Source organism: Lontra canadensis, unplaced genomic scaffold (assembly GCF_010015895.1).
Source record: "Lontra canadensis isolate GAN:19392208 unplaced genomic scaffold, GSC_riverotter_1.0 scaffold38, whole genome shotgun sequence".
Lineage (NCBI taxonomy): Eukaryota > Metazoa > Chordata > Mammalia > Carnivora > Mustelidae > Lontra > Lontra canadensis.
The window spans coordinates 4,678,925-4,696,502 of record NW_022631032.1 but is presented as its reverse complement, the minus strand read 5'-3'; the positions used below and the strand labels follow the sequence as shown (position 1 = coordinate 4,696,502).

The 17,578-nt window shown below is 39.4% G+C and overlaps 1 protein-coding gene across 1 annotated transcript in view; it reads left to right on the top strand.

The window, feature by feature from the left end:
* The window catches only part of UMPS (uridine monophosphate synthetase), a 29,121-nt gene extending 13,317 nt beyond the window's left edge, over window positions 1–15,804 (top strand). Inside the window, exons 4-6 of the mRNA XM_032869451.1 lie at window positions 802–977; window positions 2,612–2,726; window positions 15,445–15,804. Coding sequence (XP_032725342.1) covers window positions 802–977; window positions 2,612–2,726; window positions 15,445–15,614 — 461 coding nt within the window. The 3' untranslated portion in view covers window positions 15,615–15,804. The remainder of the gene's footprint in view (window positions 1–801; window positions 978–2,611; window positions 2,727–15,444) is intronic.
* Window positions 15,805–17,578: the final 1,774 nt, after the last annotated feature.

Here is a 17,578-nt window from a genome sequence, read left to right as displayed (position 1 = left end):
AGAGAGCCGGATGTGGGGCTCGATCCCAGGACCCTGAGATCATGACCTGAGTCGAAGGCAGAGGCTTAACCCACTGACCCACCCAGGTGCTCCGAAAGGTTAATGCTTAAAGGCATCTTAGAGATAGCAATTTTTCTTAAAGTAATACATGCTTATGCTCAAGCTATTTCTTTAGGATAGATTTGTCTGATTTTTTCCCCCGTGCTTAAGATGTTCTATCATCCTCACATTGCTTACTTTAGTTTACCAACTGATGTGAAAGTTACACAAACTCTACAGGTTTGCATGTAGTTTTTTCAGAAATTGATTAGGGGTATTGCTGTTAGCTTTTAAAGTGAATACAGTTGCCTGTTGAAATTAAGAGACCTGAGGAACAGTAGAACCTTTGAAGGATGGTAAAATTGCTGAGAGACTCCTGCAGAATGAGCCTCGGTCGTCTTCACAGGAGTTTCAGAATGCTGGTGTCTTTGGCGGCAGGTGCCCCCTTCACTGGAGTGCTGTTTCTCTGCATGTTTTACTGCTGGTCAGAAGCTTCAGCCTGCAAGGAAAACCAGTCTTCTCAGTGTTGCTGATAACTAAGTGCAGAAATTGTAAGACTTTTTGCTCATTGTGCGCTTTCAACTAGCCACCAGATGAACAGTTTTTCGCAGATGGACCCATCGGGCCCCTGGGAATCACTGCAGTTCTCAAAGCACTTCTCTAGTTCATTCGCATGTTTCTGTGAGATTACTCAGACTACAGTTGGTTGGCCAAAAAGTTCATGGTTTTTGTTTGAAAACTCTCTTCTTTTCAACTTCTCAGGTGGTGTCTTTAAAATAGCTTCTTGGGCAGATCTGGTCAATGCTCACGTGGTGCCAGGCTCGGGGGTTGTGCGGGGCCTGAGTGAAGTCGGCCTGCCTTTGCAGCGGGGATGCCTGCTCATTGCGGAGATGAGCTCTGCTGGCTCCTTGGCTACAGGCAGCTACACAAAAGCCGCGGTAAGTGACAGAGGGTCTGGGGTGCAGAAGGCCAGGACTGTTGTGCTTGAAGTGACAGGGAAAGAAAACAGCTCAAATTTGAGATTTATGGAACCCCTGCCCCCAAAAAATCAGCTGTTAGGGCAACAGTAATGCTAGGGCGCTAGAGTTTCCAGGTAATAACATTTTATATCTTGTAGTGGGCACTTAAGAGATACAAACATTGAGATACAAGTATTTGGTCAGATATCTGCCTGTCCTTATCTGGGCTTTAGATAGTTGGGGTTTTTTGTCTTTTGTTTTTCCATTTTGCCATTTGTTGAAATTGAAGGGTTTCTTTCCAGACGTGCAGTTTCTCAGAATCTCCCAAGTCACAGAGATGCATTCTCATCACAGCAGTCCAGATGTAGTTTTATTTTCTTCAGTCTTTGCTATTGATTGGTATTGTGTGGGAAGGCTCTAGAGTTCTGATGGTGTTTTCTCCATTAACCCCCATTATTTTTTTTTTTAAGATTTTATTTATTTATTTGACAGAGATCACAAGTAGGCAGAGAGGGTGGGGGGAAAGCAGGCCCCCTGCTGAGCAGAGAGCCCGATGTGGGGCTCGGTCCCAGGACCTGGAGATCACCACCTGAACTGAAGGCATAGGCTTTAACCCACTGAGCCACCCAGGCGCCCCAACTCGCCATTATTAAAAGTTCTTATAACACCATATATGTTAGTCCAAAACCCCCACCCGTGCACACCAGAATAAAATGAGGTGGATAATTATCTAGTTAAAAAGTTCCTTTACAGATATTTTAAAGACCATTAATTTTAAAAGTAATAGAAATTTTAACAAAATGTTAATTTTTGCATGGGAATTTATTATTTGTATTACTTTAAATACTGTCGAGCTTTGAAGAAATCATTTGGCCCTGGGGCCACGTTTTAACCCCACCTCTAAATTGATCATAAATATGATTTCCCACCTCTCCTAGCAGAGAGTCCATGAGTCAGTGCTAATATTTGGCATTCTGGGAGTCTGGGTCTGGCTCAAGGACAAGACATGGCTTGTTGGTAGGTGATAATACTTGGTGAAACAAATAGTACAGTAGGAACCTTACAGAAGAGCCAAATAAGACAGACCTTCTAGAGAAACTTCTGTAAATGTGAGGAAATGGTATAGAAATGGTGGAGATCAGTTACTGGCAGATGTTAAAGGAATGTGGTAAAAGTTGCGATTTCTTTAGCTCTTGACGTCACTGTTTTTACACAGTGGGTGTCTGGATATGGAGCAGTACCCTGTGTAGGTAGGCAATACGTCTTCAGCTTGGTTTCCTACCATTATTAATGTATTCTAGAGTATTCTCCACCTAGCCTCTAGAAGTAGGTAGGTTTGCAAGCATTATTACTTAGCATCTCAGTTTTAGATGGACACAGTATAGGAGTCTTATGTTTTTAAGGTATGATTAATTGGGAGAGGCGGTTATCTCAGGGTCTTAATGGATCAAGTATGTAGAATCATATCTAAGATTACCTGTTTTAGATAAGAGTTTCATATCAAACAAGGGAAGACATTTATAAACTAGCAAAAGTTTTTTATTAAGAGTTGATTTTTTACTCGTAGAACTGTTAATCTGTAATTAACTACTTTCCTATTACATTCCTTTTAGGTTAGAATGGCAGAGGAGAATCCTGAATTTGTGCTTGGTTTTATTTCTGGCTCCCGAGTAAGCATGAAACCAGAATTTCTTCACTTGACTCCAGGAGTTCAGTTAGAAGCAGGAGGTAAATCTATTTATTGGTCATGGTTTTTCCAAAATACTTCTTTACCCACAATAAAATTTTGTGTTACTACAAATTTGTTAAAGAGAAAAACCGAAATGAATGAGCCCTTCGGCTTGCTAAAACTGACCTAGATATGCAAAAGAGCTTGCAGTCTAATTGTGGTGAAATTTTAAAAAGCTACTTTTTGTTGAAGTATGCCTAGAAACTGATTATTTTAGTTTAGTTTTTCCCAACTAATACTCCAAATATGCTGCCTTAAAGGGTAGTCTCTGATCAAGGAAGAATGTTCTAGGCTAAACCAAATCCAATATTTGTTTTTTAGAGGACCTAGCAGAACTCTTGATGTGCTGATGTCTATTGTGACTCTCAAGCGTGGGGATATGTGGTTCTTTCATGTCTCTCAAACTTAATAACACTTTCACCAGTCTGAGACAAGTAGTTACAGTGGCTAAAAAACAGGACAAATATAGTCTGTAGTAAAGGGAGTAAACTGGGTTATAAAAATAAGCATTTCTGGGGCGCCTGGGTGGCTCAGTGGATTAAAGCCTCTGCCTTCAGCTCAGGTCATGATCCCAGAGTCCTGGGATCGAGCCCCACATCGGGCTCTCTGCTCAGCAGGGAGCCTGCTTACTCCTCTCTCTCTCTACCTGCCTCTCTGCCTACTTGTGATCCCTCTGTCAAATAAATAAACAAAATCTTAAAAAAAAAATGTTTTTTGTTTTTTTTTTAAAGATTTTGTTTATTTATTTGACAGAGATCACAAGTAGACAGACAAGCAGGCTCCCTGCTGAGCAGAAAGCCCAATGTGGGGCTTGATCCCAGGACCCTGAGATCATGATCCGAGCCGAAGGCTGAGGCTTAACCCACTGAGACACCCAGGTGCCCCCAAAATAAGCAATTCTGTATGTCCTCTGGGACCAATAAAGTGGCTTTGGTTTTGAATGGGGAAGAAATCAGGACCTAGAAACATTTTTCCTGAATTGGTTAATTGCTTATCACAGTTATGGGAGTTTATTCTATCCAGTTTTTTTCCATCTAAGAAGTTGGAAATTGGAACTTTGAGCAGTAGGGTTCTCAGCAAAACTATTTAAAATGAAAACAACTAGCTTGTCATGCCTCAGTGGAATTTGCCAGGTGTTCAGAAGTTACCTGTACAAATATTGAGAAAAGTAGATTTTATACTAGTCATTCTTATAGAAGTCATACCCATCTCATTGAACCATTCATTCCCCAGTCTAGCTTGCCTCTCCAGAGATCATAATTATCCTTCCAGACCTTGGCTTTGCATACACTCAACAAACACACAGGGAGTGGGAAAATGTTCTGTATGTGTGAGGCTACATTGCATTTCCACATCCAGAGTTACCTTTAACAACAGTGTTTCCTAGTTATAATTGGGCTGTAATATGTTTAACCATTTCCCCTCTTGATAGATTTAGACTTTTTACCAGCAGTGAACATCTTTGTATATATTTTTGCACAAGGGACAGATCTTGGCAGGCTTCCAGTTTGGCATGGATCTGTGACCTGCAGAGCTCTTTTCAGGGAACAAATCTAGTGAACACCATCTTTATACTCTCCCTCTGCCTCATTAGACCTTGCCCGTGTCTCCCAGAGAAGAGGGTAGATGCGCATCTGGGGCCCTGATTTTTGCTACTGCCACCGCGGAGACACTTCCAAATAACCTGGCTCTGGTGGCCAGTGGGGCTTATGCTTGTGGTCTCACAGAACTATATATAGTTGATTTTAAAAGCTGGTGGCTGAGGGCCTGGCTTCCAATTAGCCTGAATCTAGGTGCTAAAATCCTTCCCTTCGGGACACTGACAAGTCTTGGCATATTTCCAACAGCCTGGAGCCATTGAAAATACAGTAGATTGCTTGAACAATCACAAAGCTTTGTGAGACAGCTGAGAGGGCAGGTTTGAACACAAAGTTTATCTTCTATGCAAACCTTCCAAGACTTGGAGAGGTGGTTATTTTTTCTAATGCATAGAAACCAACAGAGTCAACAAGCAAATTGAAGAAACAAAGGATTTTATGTTCCAGATGAAGAATAAGACTCACAACCTCAGATAAACTAATGAAATACCCGGGAAAGAGTTCAGAGTGATAGTTGTAAAGATGCTTACCACACTCAGAATAAAATGGATGAACACAGTGACAATTTCAACAAAAAGAAAATACTAAATAGAAGTCCCAGAGCTGAGGAATACCATAACTAAACTGAGAAATAGAGAGGCAGGGTTCAGTAGCAAACTAGATGAAACAGAAGGATCAGTAAACTTGATGACAAGGTAGGGGAACTCACCCAATCAGAGCAGCAAAATGAACAAAATGAAGATAGTTTATGGGACATTAAGTGGACTGACATTGACATTATAGGGGTCCCAAAATGGGGGAAGGGACAGAGAAAGGGACAGAAAAATTATTGGAAGAAGTGATGACTGAAACTTCCTAACCATTGGAAGGAAACACACATCCAGATCCAGCCAGCCCAGAAAGTTCCAAATAAGTTGAATCCGAAGAGTCCACTACAAGACACAAAATGTCAATTGCACTGTATGTTACCTAGCTGGAATTGAAAAACGTGGAGGACAAAAAAATTAAAATGTCAGAAGTTAAAGACAAGGAGAGACTCTTAAAAGCAGCAAGAACAAAACAGCTCCCTTGTATGCATACAAAGGAACTCCTGTAAGACATTTTTCTGCAGAAACTGCAGGCCAAAAGGGAGTGGTGAAATACATTCAAAGTGCTCAAAGAAAAATCTTCCAACAAAGAACTGTACTCAGGGGCGCCTGGGTGGCTCAGTGGGTTAAAGCCTCTGCCTTCGGCTCAGGTCATGATCCCAGGGTCCTGGGATCTAGCCCCGCATCGGGCTCTCTACTCAGCAGGGAGCCTGCTTCCTCCTCTCTCTCTCTGCCTGCCTCTCTGCCTACTTGTGATCTCTGTCTGTCAAATAAATAAATAAAATCTTTAAAAAAAAAAAAAAACTGTACTCAGCAGAGTTTAGAATTGAAAGATAAGAGCTTTCCACAACAGCCAAAGTTAGAGAAGGAGTTCATCATCACTAAATCAGCCTTACAAGAAATATTAATGGGACTTCTTTAAGCTGAAACAAAAGGATGCTAATTAGTAACAAGAAAACATAAAAGAATAGATCTCACGGGATAGGTAAATAGTGAAGGTAGTAGATTAGTCCCTTCTAAGTTAAAAGACAAAAGTAATAATTTTAATTACAATAATTAAAGGATAGGTAGGATAGAAAGGCTTAAAAGTGTGGTCTCAAAATATAAAAGATGGAGAAAAAATTTAGAGCTTTAGACTGTTGTCAAACATAATTTGCTATCAACTTAAAATACATGTGAAGTTGTTAAATGTAAGCCTTCCAGTAACAACAAAGCAAAATCCTTTGGTAGATGTACAAGATAAAGAAATCCAAGCATACCACTTAAAGTCATCAAATCGCACGGGCGCCTGGGTGGCTCAGTGGGTTAAGCCTTTGCCTTCGGCTCAGGTCATGATCTCAGGGTCCTGGGATCGAGCCTCGAATCGGGCTACCTGCTCTGCGGAGAGCCCTCTTTCTCTGCCTGCCTCTCTGTCTACTTGTGATTTTTCTTTCTCTGTGTCAAATAAATAAAATCTTAAAAAAAAAAGTCCTCAGATCACAAAGGAAGAGAACAAGGGAAGAACAGAGAGCAACCAGAAAACAATTTAAAAAAATGGCAGGAAGTACATACCTAACAATAATTACCTTAAATGGACTAAATTCTCCAATCAAAAGTGGCTGAAAAGGACTTTAAAAACCAGACCTATCCATCTACTGCCTATAAGAGCCTCACTTCACATATAGACTAAAAATGAAGAGATGGGAGATACTACATGCAAGTGGAAACCAAAAGACATACACTTTTTATCAGACCAAATAGACTTTCAAACAAAAATTATAATGAGAGATAGACAAGGGCATCATTACATAATGATGGAGTCAGTCCAACAAGAGGATGTAACATTTGTAAATATTCTGGCCCCCATAGGAACACCTAAATGTATAAAAGCAAATATCAGCAGTCCTAAAGGGAGAAATACACAGTAATCCAAGAATAGTAGGGGATTTTAACACCTCACTTAAAACAATAGATAGATCATCCAAACAGAAAACCAGTAAATGAACATCAGCCTTAACGCATTAGACCAGATGGACTTAAGAGATATATACAGAACACTCCATCTAAAAGCAATAGAATACTCTTTCTTCTCAAGTGTACCTGGAACATTCCTCAGGTTAGATAATATTTTAGGCCCCAAAATCTGATAGTAAAACCAGACAAGAATGCCATAAGAACAGAAAATTATAAGCCAATATATTCTTGATGAACAAAGATGCAAAAATCCTGAACAAAATAGCAAACTGAATTCAATGGTATCTTAAAAGGATCATGTACCCAGACACCTGGGTGGCTCAGTCGCAGTTGGGCATCCAGCTCTTGGTTTCAGCTCAAGGTATGATCTCATAGTTCTTGGATCAAGCCCTGCATGAGGCTCCACACTTAGAAAGTCTGCTTGAGAGACCCTGCAGGTACATGCTCTCTCTCTTTAAAATAAACTCTTAAAAAATTTGACACAATGATCAGCTGGGATTAATTCCAGGAATTCGGGGATGGTTCAACTTCTACAAATCAATGTGATATACCACATTAACAAAATGAAGGATAAAAATCATATGATCATCTCACCACATGCAGAAAGAGCGATTTGACAAAATTCAGTATCCATTTATGATAAAGATTTAAAGTGGATATAGAGAGAACATACCTCAGCTTAATAAAGGCCATGTATGAAAAGCCCACAGTTAACATCCTACTCAGCAGTGAAAAGCTCAAAGTTTTTCCTTTAAGATCAGGAACAAGACCAGGATGCCCACTCTCACCACTTTTATTTCATAGTACTGGAAAGTCCTGGCCACAGAAGTTAGTCAAGAAAAAGAAACAAGAGTCATCCAAATTGGAAATGACGACATAAAACTGTCACTATTTGTAGATTATATATTTTATAGAAAACCCTAAAGACTCCACCAAAAAATTGTTAGAATAAATGAATTCAGTCAAGTTGCAGGATATAAAAATCCATTGCATTTCTATACACTTAATATCATACTATCAGAAAGAGAAATTTAAGACAATCACATTTACAATGGCATTAAAAAGAATAAATTACATAGGAATAAATTTAACCAGAGAGTTTTTAAAGACCTGTATACCGAAAACTGGAAGACACTGATGAAAGAATCGATGATGACACAGATAAATGGGAATATACTCATGCTCACAGATTGAAAGATGTAATGTTAAAATGTCCATATTACTCAATAGATTTGATGCATTCATTATGAAAATTCCAGTGGGATCTTTCAATGAAATGGAACGGACTATCCTAATATTTGTATGGAATCAGAAAAGACCCCAAATAGCTAAAGCAATCTTGAGAAAAAATGCAAAATTAAAGGCATCACACTCCTTGATTTCAAAATATAATTACAAAGCTATAGCAATCAAAACAATATTGATATAAAAACAGACACATAACAGTGGAACACAGAGGGCCAAGAAATACACTCATTCATATGTTGCCAATTTATGACGAGCTGAGACTACAGTGGGGAAAGGACATTATTTTCAATAAAATCATGTTGGAAAAACTGGATAGTCACATGCAAAAGAATGAGACTGTGTCACTGTCTTAAACCATACACAGAATTTAATACCAAATAGATTAAGGACTTAAAGTAAGGCTTGAAACCATAAAACTCCTAGAAGAAAACAAAGTTGGTAAGCTCCTTGACATCAGTTTTGGCAGTGATTTTTTTTTTTTCTTAATCTGACCAAAACTAAAAGCAACGAAAGCCAAAATTAAAAAGTGGAATTCTATCAAACTAAAAAGATTCTGCACAGCAAAGGAAACCATCAACAAAATTAAGAGGCAGCCTACTAAATGGGAGGAAGTTTCCTAATCCTATATTTAATAAGGGATTAATACCCAAAATATATAATAAACTCATATGCCTCAGTAGCCAAAAGAAAAAATTCCAATTAAAAAACAGGCAGAAGATCTGAAAAGACATTTTACAAAGAAGACGTAAGATGGCCAGCACGCACATGAAAAGATATTAAATGTTACTAATCGGGAAAAACAAATCAAAACCATAGTGAGATAGCACCTAACACCTGTCAGATTGGCTATTATCAAAAAGACAAGAAGTGCTGGGAAAGCTGTGGAGAAAAGGGAAGCCTTGTGCACTGTTGCTGGAAATGTAAATTGGTACAGTTAATATGGAAAACAGTGTGGAGGTTCCTCAAAAAATTAATATTGTATGACCCAGTAATTTCATTTTTGAGTACTAATCCAAGGAAAACAAAAACACTAACTCAGAATCATGCATACACCCCCGTATTCATTGTGGGATTATTTAAATAGCCAAGATATGGAAACAACCTCAGTGTCCAGTGGATGAAGAGAATATATATACACACAATGGAATATTATGACATAAAAATAATGAAATCTTGCCATTTGTGACAACATAGATGGACCTTGAGGGCATAATGCTAAGTGAAATAAGCCAGAGAATGACAAATACCATATGCTCTCACTGTATGTGGAATCTAAAAACAAAACAAGTTCATAGATTTGGAGAACAGATCAGTGGTTGCCTGGGGTTGGGGAGTGGGCAAAATGGGTGAAGGGTGTCAAAAAGAGGGATGTAATGTACAGCATGGTGACTGTAGTTAATAATACTGTATTGCATTTTGGAAAGTTATAAGAGGGTAAGTCTTAAAAATGCTCATCACACACAGATTTTTTTCGTCATTACTCAAGGTGATAATTGTCGACTATACCTACTGTGATGAGTTGGCAATGTGTATCAATATCAAATCATTATGTTGTATATCTGAAACTAATGTTACATATTAATTATACCTCAATAAAAAAATATTCAGCATAGCCTTGGAATTCCAACCGACAGCATTCTGGCAAGAAAATAAAAGCATCCAAATTAGAAAGGAAAAAGTCAAACTCAGTAGTTGTAGATGATGTAATACTATACACAGAAACACCTCAGAGGTACTACAGCTTCAGTACCAGACCATTGGAGTAAATACTGCAATAAAGCAAGTCAAGTAAACCTTTTGGTTTCACAGTGCATTTAAAGGTTGTGTTTCTGCTGTAGAGTATTAAGTGTTCAGTAGCTTTATGTCTAAAATTACAAAGTACATACCTTAATTAAAAAGTACTTTATTGCTAAAAAATGCTAACCATCATCTGAGCTTTCAGCAAGTTACAATGTCTTTGCTGGTGGAAGGTCCTGCCTCGATTTTGATGGCTGCTAACTGATCATGGTGGTGAATGCTGAAGATTGGGGCAGCTCTGGCAATTTTTAAAAATAAGACAATGAAGTGTGTTGTATCAGCAGACTCTTTCATGAATAATTCTCTATAGCATGCAGTGCTGTTGGATAGTTTTTTATTTTTTCAATGTGGAGTCCAGCGCAGGGCTTGAACTCATGACCCCAAAATCAAGACCTGAGCTGAGATTAAGAATCAGATGTTTAACTGACTGAGCTACCCAGGCACCCCTGTTTGATAGCATTTTTAACCGCAGTAGAACATCTTTCAAAATTGGAGTCAATCCTCTCAAACCCTGCTTTATCAACTAAGTTTAGGTAATATTCTGGATCCTTTGTTGTCCTTTCAACAATCTTACCAGCATTTTGACTGGAGTAGTTTTCATTTCAAGAAGCCATTTTCTTGGTTCTTTGCTTATTCATAAGAAGCAACTCTTCATCTGTTCAGGTTTTATCATGAGATTGCAGCAGTTCATTCACATTTTCAGGCTTCACTTCTAATTCTAGTTCTCTCACTATTTCCCCCATATCTGCAGTTACTCTTCCACTAAAGTCTTGAACCCCTCAAAGTCATCCATGAGGGCTGGAGCAACTTCCAAATTCTTCCTGTTAATGCTGATATTTTGACCTCTTCCCGTGAACCGCAGATGTTCTTAATGGCAGCTTGAATGGTGACTCCTTTCCAGGTTTTCAGTTTACTTTGCCCAGATCCATTAGAGGAATCAGTCTTTGGCAGCTATAGCTTTGTGAGTTGGTTTTTTTTTTTTTTTTAAGATTTATTTATTTATTGGAGCACCTGGGTGGCTCAGTCATTAAGCATCTGCCTTTGGCTCAGGTCTTGATCCCCACGATCCTGGGATGGAGCCCTGCATCGGGTTCCCCCTGATTGTGTTACCTCTCTCGCTGTGTCTGTCAAATAAAATCTTTAAAAAAATATATATGTATTTATTTTAGAGAGAGAGTGAACATGCGTACCTGAGAGAGGGTGAGTGGGGGGAGCAACAAGGAGAGAATCTTAAGGCAGACTCCCCACAGAATGCAGACCCTGATATGGGGCCTGATCTCAAGACCCATGAGACCCTGACCTGAGCGGACATCAAGAGTTGGATGCTTAAATGACTGAGCCACATGAGATGTATTTCTTAAATAATGAGACTTGAAATTCAAAATTACTCCTTGATCTATGTCTGGGCTGCAGAATAGATTTTGTTTTAGCAGACATGACATTAATCTCATGTACATCTCCAACAAAATTCTTGGGTAAGCAAGTACACTGTCAGGAAGCAGTAATATTTGGAATCTTCTTTCTGAGCAGTAGGTATCCACAGTGGACTTAAAATATTCAGTGAACCATGTTATAGACAAATGTGCTGTCATCTAGGCTTTATCATTCCATTTACGGAGCATAGGTAGAGTAGATTTAGCATAAATCTTAAAGACCCTAGGATATTCGGAATGGTAAGCAAGCATTGGCTTCAATCTAAAGTCACAAACTGCATCAGCACCCAATAAAAGAGGGTCAGTCTGTCCTTTGAAACTTTGAAGCCAGGCACTGATTTCTCCTCTCCAGCTATGAGAGTCCTAGATGGCATCTTCTTTCAATAGAAGGCTGTTTAATCTACACTGAAAATCTGGTGTAGCCACTTCCATTAACTATCTGATCTAGATCTGGATATATATATGGGGGAGGGAGCGTGCTTTGGAGAGGGGCATGAGGAGAGGGAAAGAGAAACTGTAGCAGGCTCCTCACTGAGTGCAGAATCTGATGCAGGGCTTGATCTCAGGATCTGAGATCATGACCTGAGCCAAAACCAAGAGTCAGACATTCAGCTAACTGTGCCACCCAGGCACCCCTACTTTACACTTTCATATTACAGAGATTTCTTTCCTTAAACCTCATAAGCCAGCCTCTGGTAGCTTCCAGCTTTTCTTCTGCAGCTTCCTCACCTCTTTCAGCCTTCCTAGAATTGAAGAGAGTTGGGGACTCCCTCTGGATTAGGCTTTGGGTTAAGAGAGTGTTGTGCCTAATTTGCTCTTCTGTCCAGACCACTGAAACTTTCTCCATATCAGCAATAAGGTGGTGTTGCTTATCTTTCAATGTGTTCAGTAGAGTAGCACTTCTAATTTCCTTCAAGAACTTTTTCTTTTGGGACACCTGGGTGGCTCAGTTGGTTAAGTGGCTGCCTTCGGCTCAGGTCATGATCCCAGCGTCCTGGGATCGAGTCCCACATCGGGCTCCTTGCTCAGCAGGGAGCCTGCTTCTCCCTCTGCCTCTGCCTGCCATTCTATCTGCCTGTGCTCACTCTTGCTCTCTCTCTCTGACAAATAAAATCTTAAAAAAAAAAAAAAAAAAAAAAAACTTTTTCTTTGCATTCACAGCTTTGCTGTTTGCTGCAAGAGGACTAGTTTTCAGCCCATCTTGGCTTTCAATATGCCTTTCTCACTAAGGCACTTCTAGCTTTTGATTCAAAGTGAGAGGCATGTGACTCTTCTTTCACTTGAACACTTCAAGCATTGTATGGTTATTAATTGGCCTAATTTCAATATTGCTGTGTCTCAGGGAGTAGGGAGGGACAAGAAGAGGGAGAGAGATGGCTGGTGGTGGAGCAGACAGAACACATACATTTATTAAGGTCACCATCTTATGTGGGCACACTTTGTTGTTCCCCAAAACAGATTACTGTAACAAATATAACAATAATGAAGAAATTTGAAATAGTGTGAAAAGTACCAATATGTGATAGAGATACAAAGTAAGTAAAGACTGTTGGAAAAATGGGGCCAAGAGACTTGCTGAATGCAAGGTTGCCACAAACCTATTTGTAAAAAATGCAGTATCTGCGAAGCACAGTAAAATGAAGTGCAGTAAAATGAGGTATGTCTTTAGAGAAAACATGAGTCCACCAAAAAAACTGTTAGAATAAATGAATTCAGTGGAGTTCTCAGGCTACAAAATTAACATCAGTTGTTTCAATGCACAAATAAGCTATCACAGAGAGAAGAAATCCCATTTACAATTGTATCCAAAGGAATAAAATACTTAGGAATAAATTTAACCAAGGAAGTAAAAGACCTGTACTTTGAAAACTATTAAGCTCTTGATGAAAAGTTGAAGATGATGCAAATATATAGAAAAATATTGTGTGTTCACAGATTGAAAGAATTATGAAATGTCCATACTACCCAAAGCCATCTACAGATTCAGTGCAAGTTCCATTAAAATAACAATGACTTTTTTTAATAGAACTAATACAAAGAATCCTAAAATTTATATAGAACCACAAAAGACCTCAAATAATCAAAGCAGTCTTGAGGAAGAGGAATGAAGCTGGAAATATCATGCTCCCTGATTTCAAACTATAATTACAAAACTATAGTAATTGAAGTGATATACTATTGGCGGGGAAACAGACACGTAGATCAATGGAATGGAATGGAGAGACCAAAGAGAAACACTCCTATATGGTCAGTTAATCTATGACAAAGGAGACAAGATGTACAATGGGGAAAAGACGGTCAATCTTTAATAAATGGTGTTGGGGAAACTGGACAGCTACACACAGAAGAATTAAACTGGACCACTTCTTACATCTTATGCAAAAATAAATTCAAAATGTATTCAAGTGTGAATGTGAGACCTGAAGTTGTAAACTCCTAGAAGAAAACATAGGCAGCAAGCTCTTTTATATTAATTTTAGCAATATTTTTTTGGATCAGTCTCCAAAAGCAAGGGCAACAAAAACTAAAATACTGAGATTACATCCAACTAAAAAGTTTTTGCACAGCAAAGGAAACCATCAGGTAAAGGAAAAGGTACCCACTGAATGGGGAAGGAATTTGCAAATAATACATCAAATAAGAATAAAAAGGTAATACCCAGAATATATAAAGAACTTACACATTAAAAAAACAAACCCTGATGAAAAAAAAACCCTGACATGAATAGACATATTTCCAAAGGAGACATGCAGCTGGTCAACAGGTACATGAGAAGACTCAACATGACTGATCATCAGAGAACAAGGTGTGAAGAAGAGGGAATCCTAGTTCACCAGCGTTGGGTAGGAAAGTAAATTGGTACAGCCACTGTGGAAAACAGTACTGGTATCTCAAAAAAATTAAAAATAACACTGTCATACAATTAGCAGTTCCAGTTCTGGGTATTTTATCAGAAGAAAACAAAACCACCAATTTGAAGAGGATATGCACCCATATGTTCACTGCAGCATTATTTATAATAGCCAAGATATTGAAGCAGCCCAAGTGTCCATTAATAGATGGAGAAAGATGTGGTATAGGTTATACAATGAATGTTAGACATTTTTTTAAAAAAGTGAAATCTTGTCATTTTTTACATGGATGAACCTAGAGGGTATTATGCCAAGTAAAATAAGTCAAAGACTAATAGCTTATGGTTTCACTTACACTAGAATCTAGAAAAAACCAACTAAATAAACCAGAAACTAACTCAGGAAACAAAGTGTTGTTTACTAGTTGGGAGAACAGTTGGGGAATGGGTGAAACAGGTGAAGGGGATTAAAAGATACAAACACTTCTAGTTATAAAATAAGCCCTGGGAATGTAATATACAGCACGGGGAATATAGTCATGGTAATAATTGTGTGTCATGACTGATAGTAATGACTTAGAGGTCAGTTCGAATGTATAAAAACATCAAATCATTATGACATATACTGAATAATAGGATATTGTATGTCAGTTATACTTCGGTTAAAAAATAGAGTAAATTATTTAAGTTAACACAAATGTGATAGAGTAAAGGAAGTAAAAAGTCAAAATTAAGGATTAGGGTTTATAGTATATAGTCTGAGCACTGGATGAGGTTGTCACGGGAAGACTCATTTTGGTGTGGTCCGATTAGAGGTTTGAGGCATTTTCCAATCACTTTAACAGTGATTCTGAGATTGTAGTAGTATCATTGTCTTTGATTGTAATACCAATTTTTATTGGTTTTTGGTAATGAACCTTTCTTGGCAACATAACAGGTTTACTAGTTTTTGATACTGTTAACGATATAAATGGGCTAAAATTCAACACTGAAGAGGAGCTGGATAGCATCTTCCTCTGCCATGGGATCTCTGGCATATCTAAGGAGTCCCTTCAGCTGCTTTTAATCACTTGCTGTCCAGGAGGGGCATGGAGAGCACTATGGCACATTTTTATTTAAAGCTGGTTAGATTCATTTTCAGGAAACTGATTTGATTGGTTTCTTGGTTTTGTGTTCTGTTTTTTTGGGGGGGTTAGTTCATTCTTTCTTTCTTTGTATAATGTTAAACAGTGACTTTTGTGTTTTTGCAGGGGATAATCTTGGCCAACAGTACAACAGCCCCCAAGAAGTTATTGGCAAACGAGGTTCTGATATCATCATTGTAGGCCGGGGCATAACATCAGCATTCAATCGTCTGGAAGCAACTGAATTGTACCGAAAAGCTGCTTGGGAAGCTTATTTGAGTAGACTTGGTATTTGAGTGTCTCGGATACATTGTTGTGAAGACCTTCAGGCTACATGGTCTCTTGAGATGCGCTGGCTTGAAATAACAAGCAACACTTAATGGGTTGGATTCTTTCATGGGTTCTGTGTTGGAATGACTTCTGGATATCTCAAGTCTTTAGGAAATACCAAATGATGAATAATCACTGCATTGTTACTATAACAAACTCATGTTCAAATGTTTTTTGTTTTTTGTTTTTTTATTGAGACTGATGCTGGTTAGGCAATCACAGTTCGGTGTGTGTTGGGGTCTTTCATACTTGAGCATTTTCCTCCATCTGTATATCAGACTTTTTTGATTAATTGCTGTGACACAAAAATTTTAAGATCTTAGAAGGCTCAAACCAGGACAGTATTTCACATGTCCTCTATATCTTATGTGATGCCCAAATAATATTTAAATATTATTTTCCTTTCCTACATAAAAGTGATAGTCCAGGTATCCAGAGGGAGGAAAGGGGAAGATAATGGTAGCTATAACCCTGAAGCCAATATCTGGTTTTCATTTCACCCAGGGTTGAGGTGTCCTGACTCATTTCCTCACTGAGGCAGCAGCTGTGGACTTGTGCTTCACCTGTTACAGTTTCCTCTTGCCTGACTCGGAAGACAAGTGGACAGGCTGCTCTTTCATTTACTTAAAAAGAAAGCAGTGTCAAGACATCTAAGGTTCCATTGAAGGTTTGCCCAAGATCCTGCTTAATTATCTGAGCTATGGAGGACAGGGCAGTCAGCCTTCACTAGAAACGAAGAGAAAGCCTAGCCACAGAATTGACATTGTTATCGCCAGGTCTGGGTTCCTGCTAGGTGGGGGGCAGGGACATCCACCTTCACAGGCCCCACCTTCATACACGTGCCCTAACCAGCCGAGCAGCCCTTCTCCCCTGGTCCCAAACACATGATTTCCCCCAATTCTATTTGGTCTTTTCAGGAAGCATCTGGAGGAAAGGGAATGAAGGGTATGAGCTCAGGTGAGCATTTTGAAATGGCTGCCTACTGCATGTTCAGAGTCTTGTCTGAGCAGGGCTGGGGTGTCAGTTGCAGTTGGAGGCTCATCGATCACCGCAGCCTGTGGTAACAAAGACCTAGAGTCTTGGTCCCAGTTCAGTCGCAGTCATGTTGATGGGAGTCATCCCTGGGAAAAGCCCATGGGGACTGTCTGAAGTGTCTGAAAAAAGGCACTGGAGGGTGAAGGTGGCAGCCTGAAGTCACCTTTTTTTTTTTTTTTTAAAGATTTTATTTATTTGAGAAAGAATGAGAGAGAGCATGAGCAAGGAGAAGGTCAGAGGGAGAAGCAGACTCCCCAAGGAGCTGGGAGCCTGAGGCAGGACTCGATCCTGGAACTCCGGGATCATGACCTGAGCCAAAGGCAGCCACTCAACCAACTGAGTCACCCAGGTGCCCCTGAAGCCACCTTTAATGTTATTTCCTCTCAGCTCCCATTTACTCATTTCTACTGAACCAAAAATGGCTGGTGGGTTCATTCAGGTAAAGCCTGGAAGCATGACCACAGGCTCTGCCAGGTATCTGAAGAGGGCAGGTTCTGGGTATTGTCTCCCTTAAGGTAGGTAGGGAGATGGAACAACAGGAGGCTCAGGACTTGGAAGAAGTGGGGTGTGTGTGTGTACACCAGAGGGTCAGCTGGATTTTCCTTGCTGGGAGAAACAGGTTTCTGAGAGACTGTCCTAGTTACTGTAATGCCGACCCTTAGAAGTCTATAGGCCTACCAGCCACAGGTTTGCTGCTCCAGGAGGGTCTGCCCCACCTCTCAAGGTGTACAGGGGCAAGGGTAGACAAAAAAAAAAAAGTGCCTGAGGACATCAGCAACCAGTGGAGGAAAGCAAAGAAAAGCTCCCATAACAGGTGAGAGCTCCAAGAGAGCAGAGATTCACTCTTAAGTTCATTGCAGTAATTTCTGTACCTGGAATGGGGTCCAAAAAAATG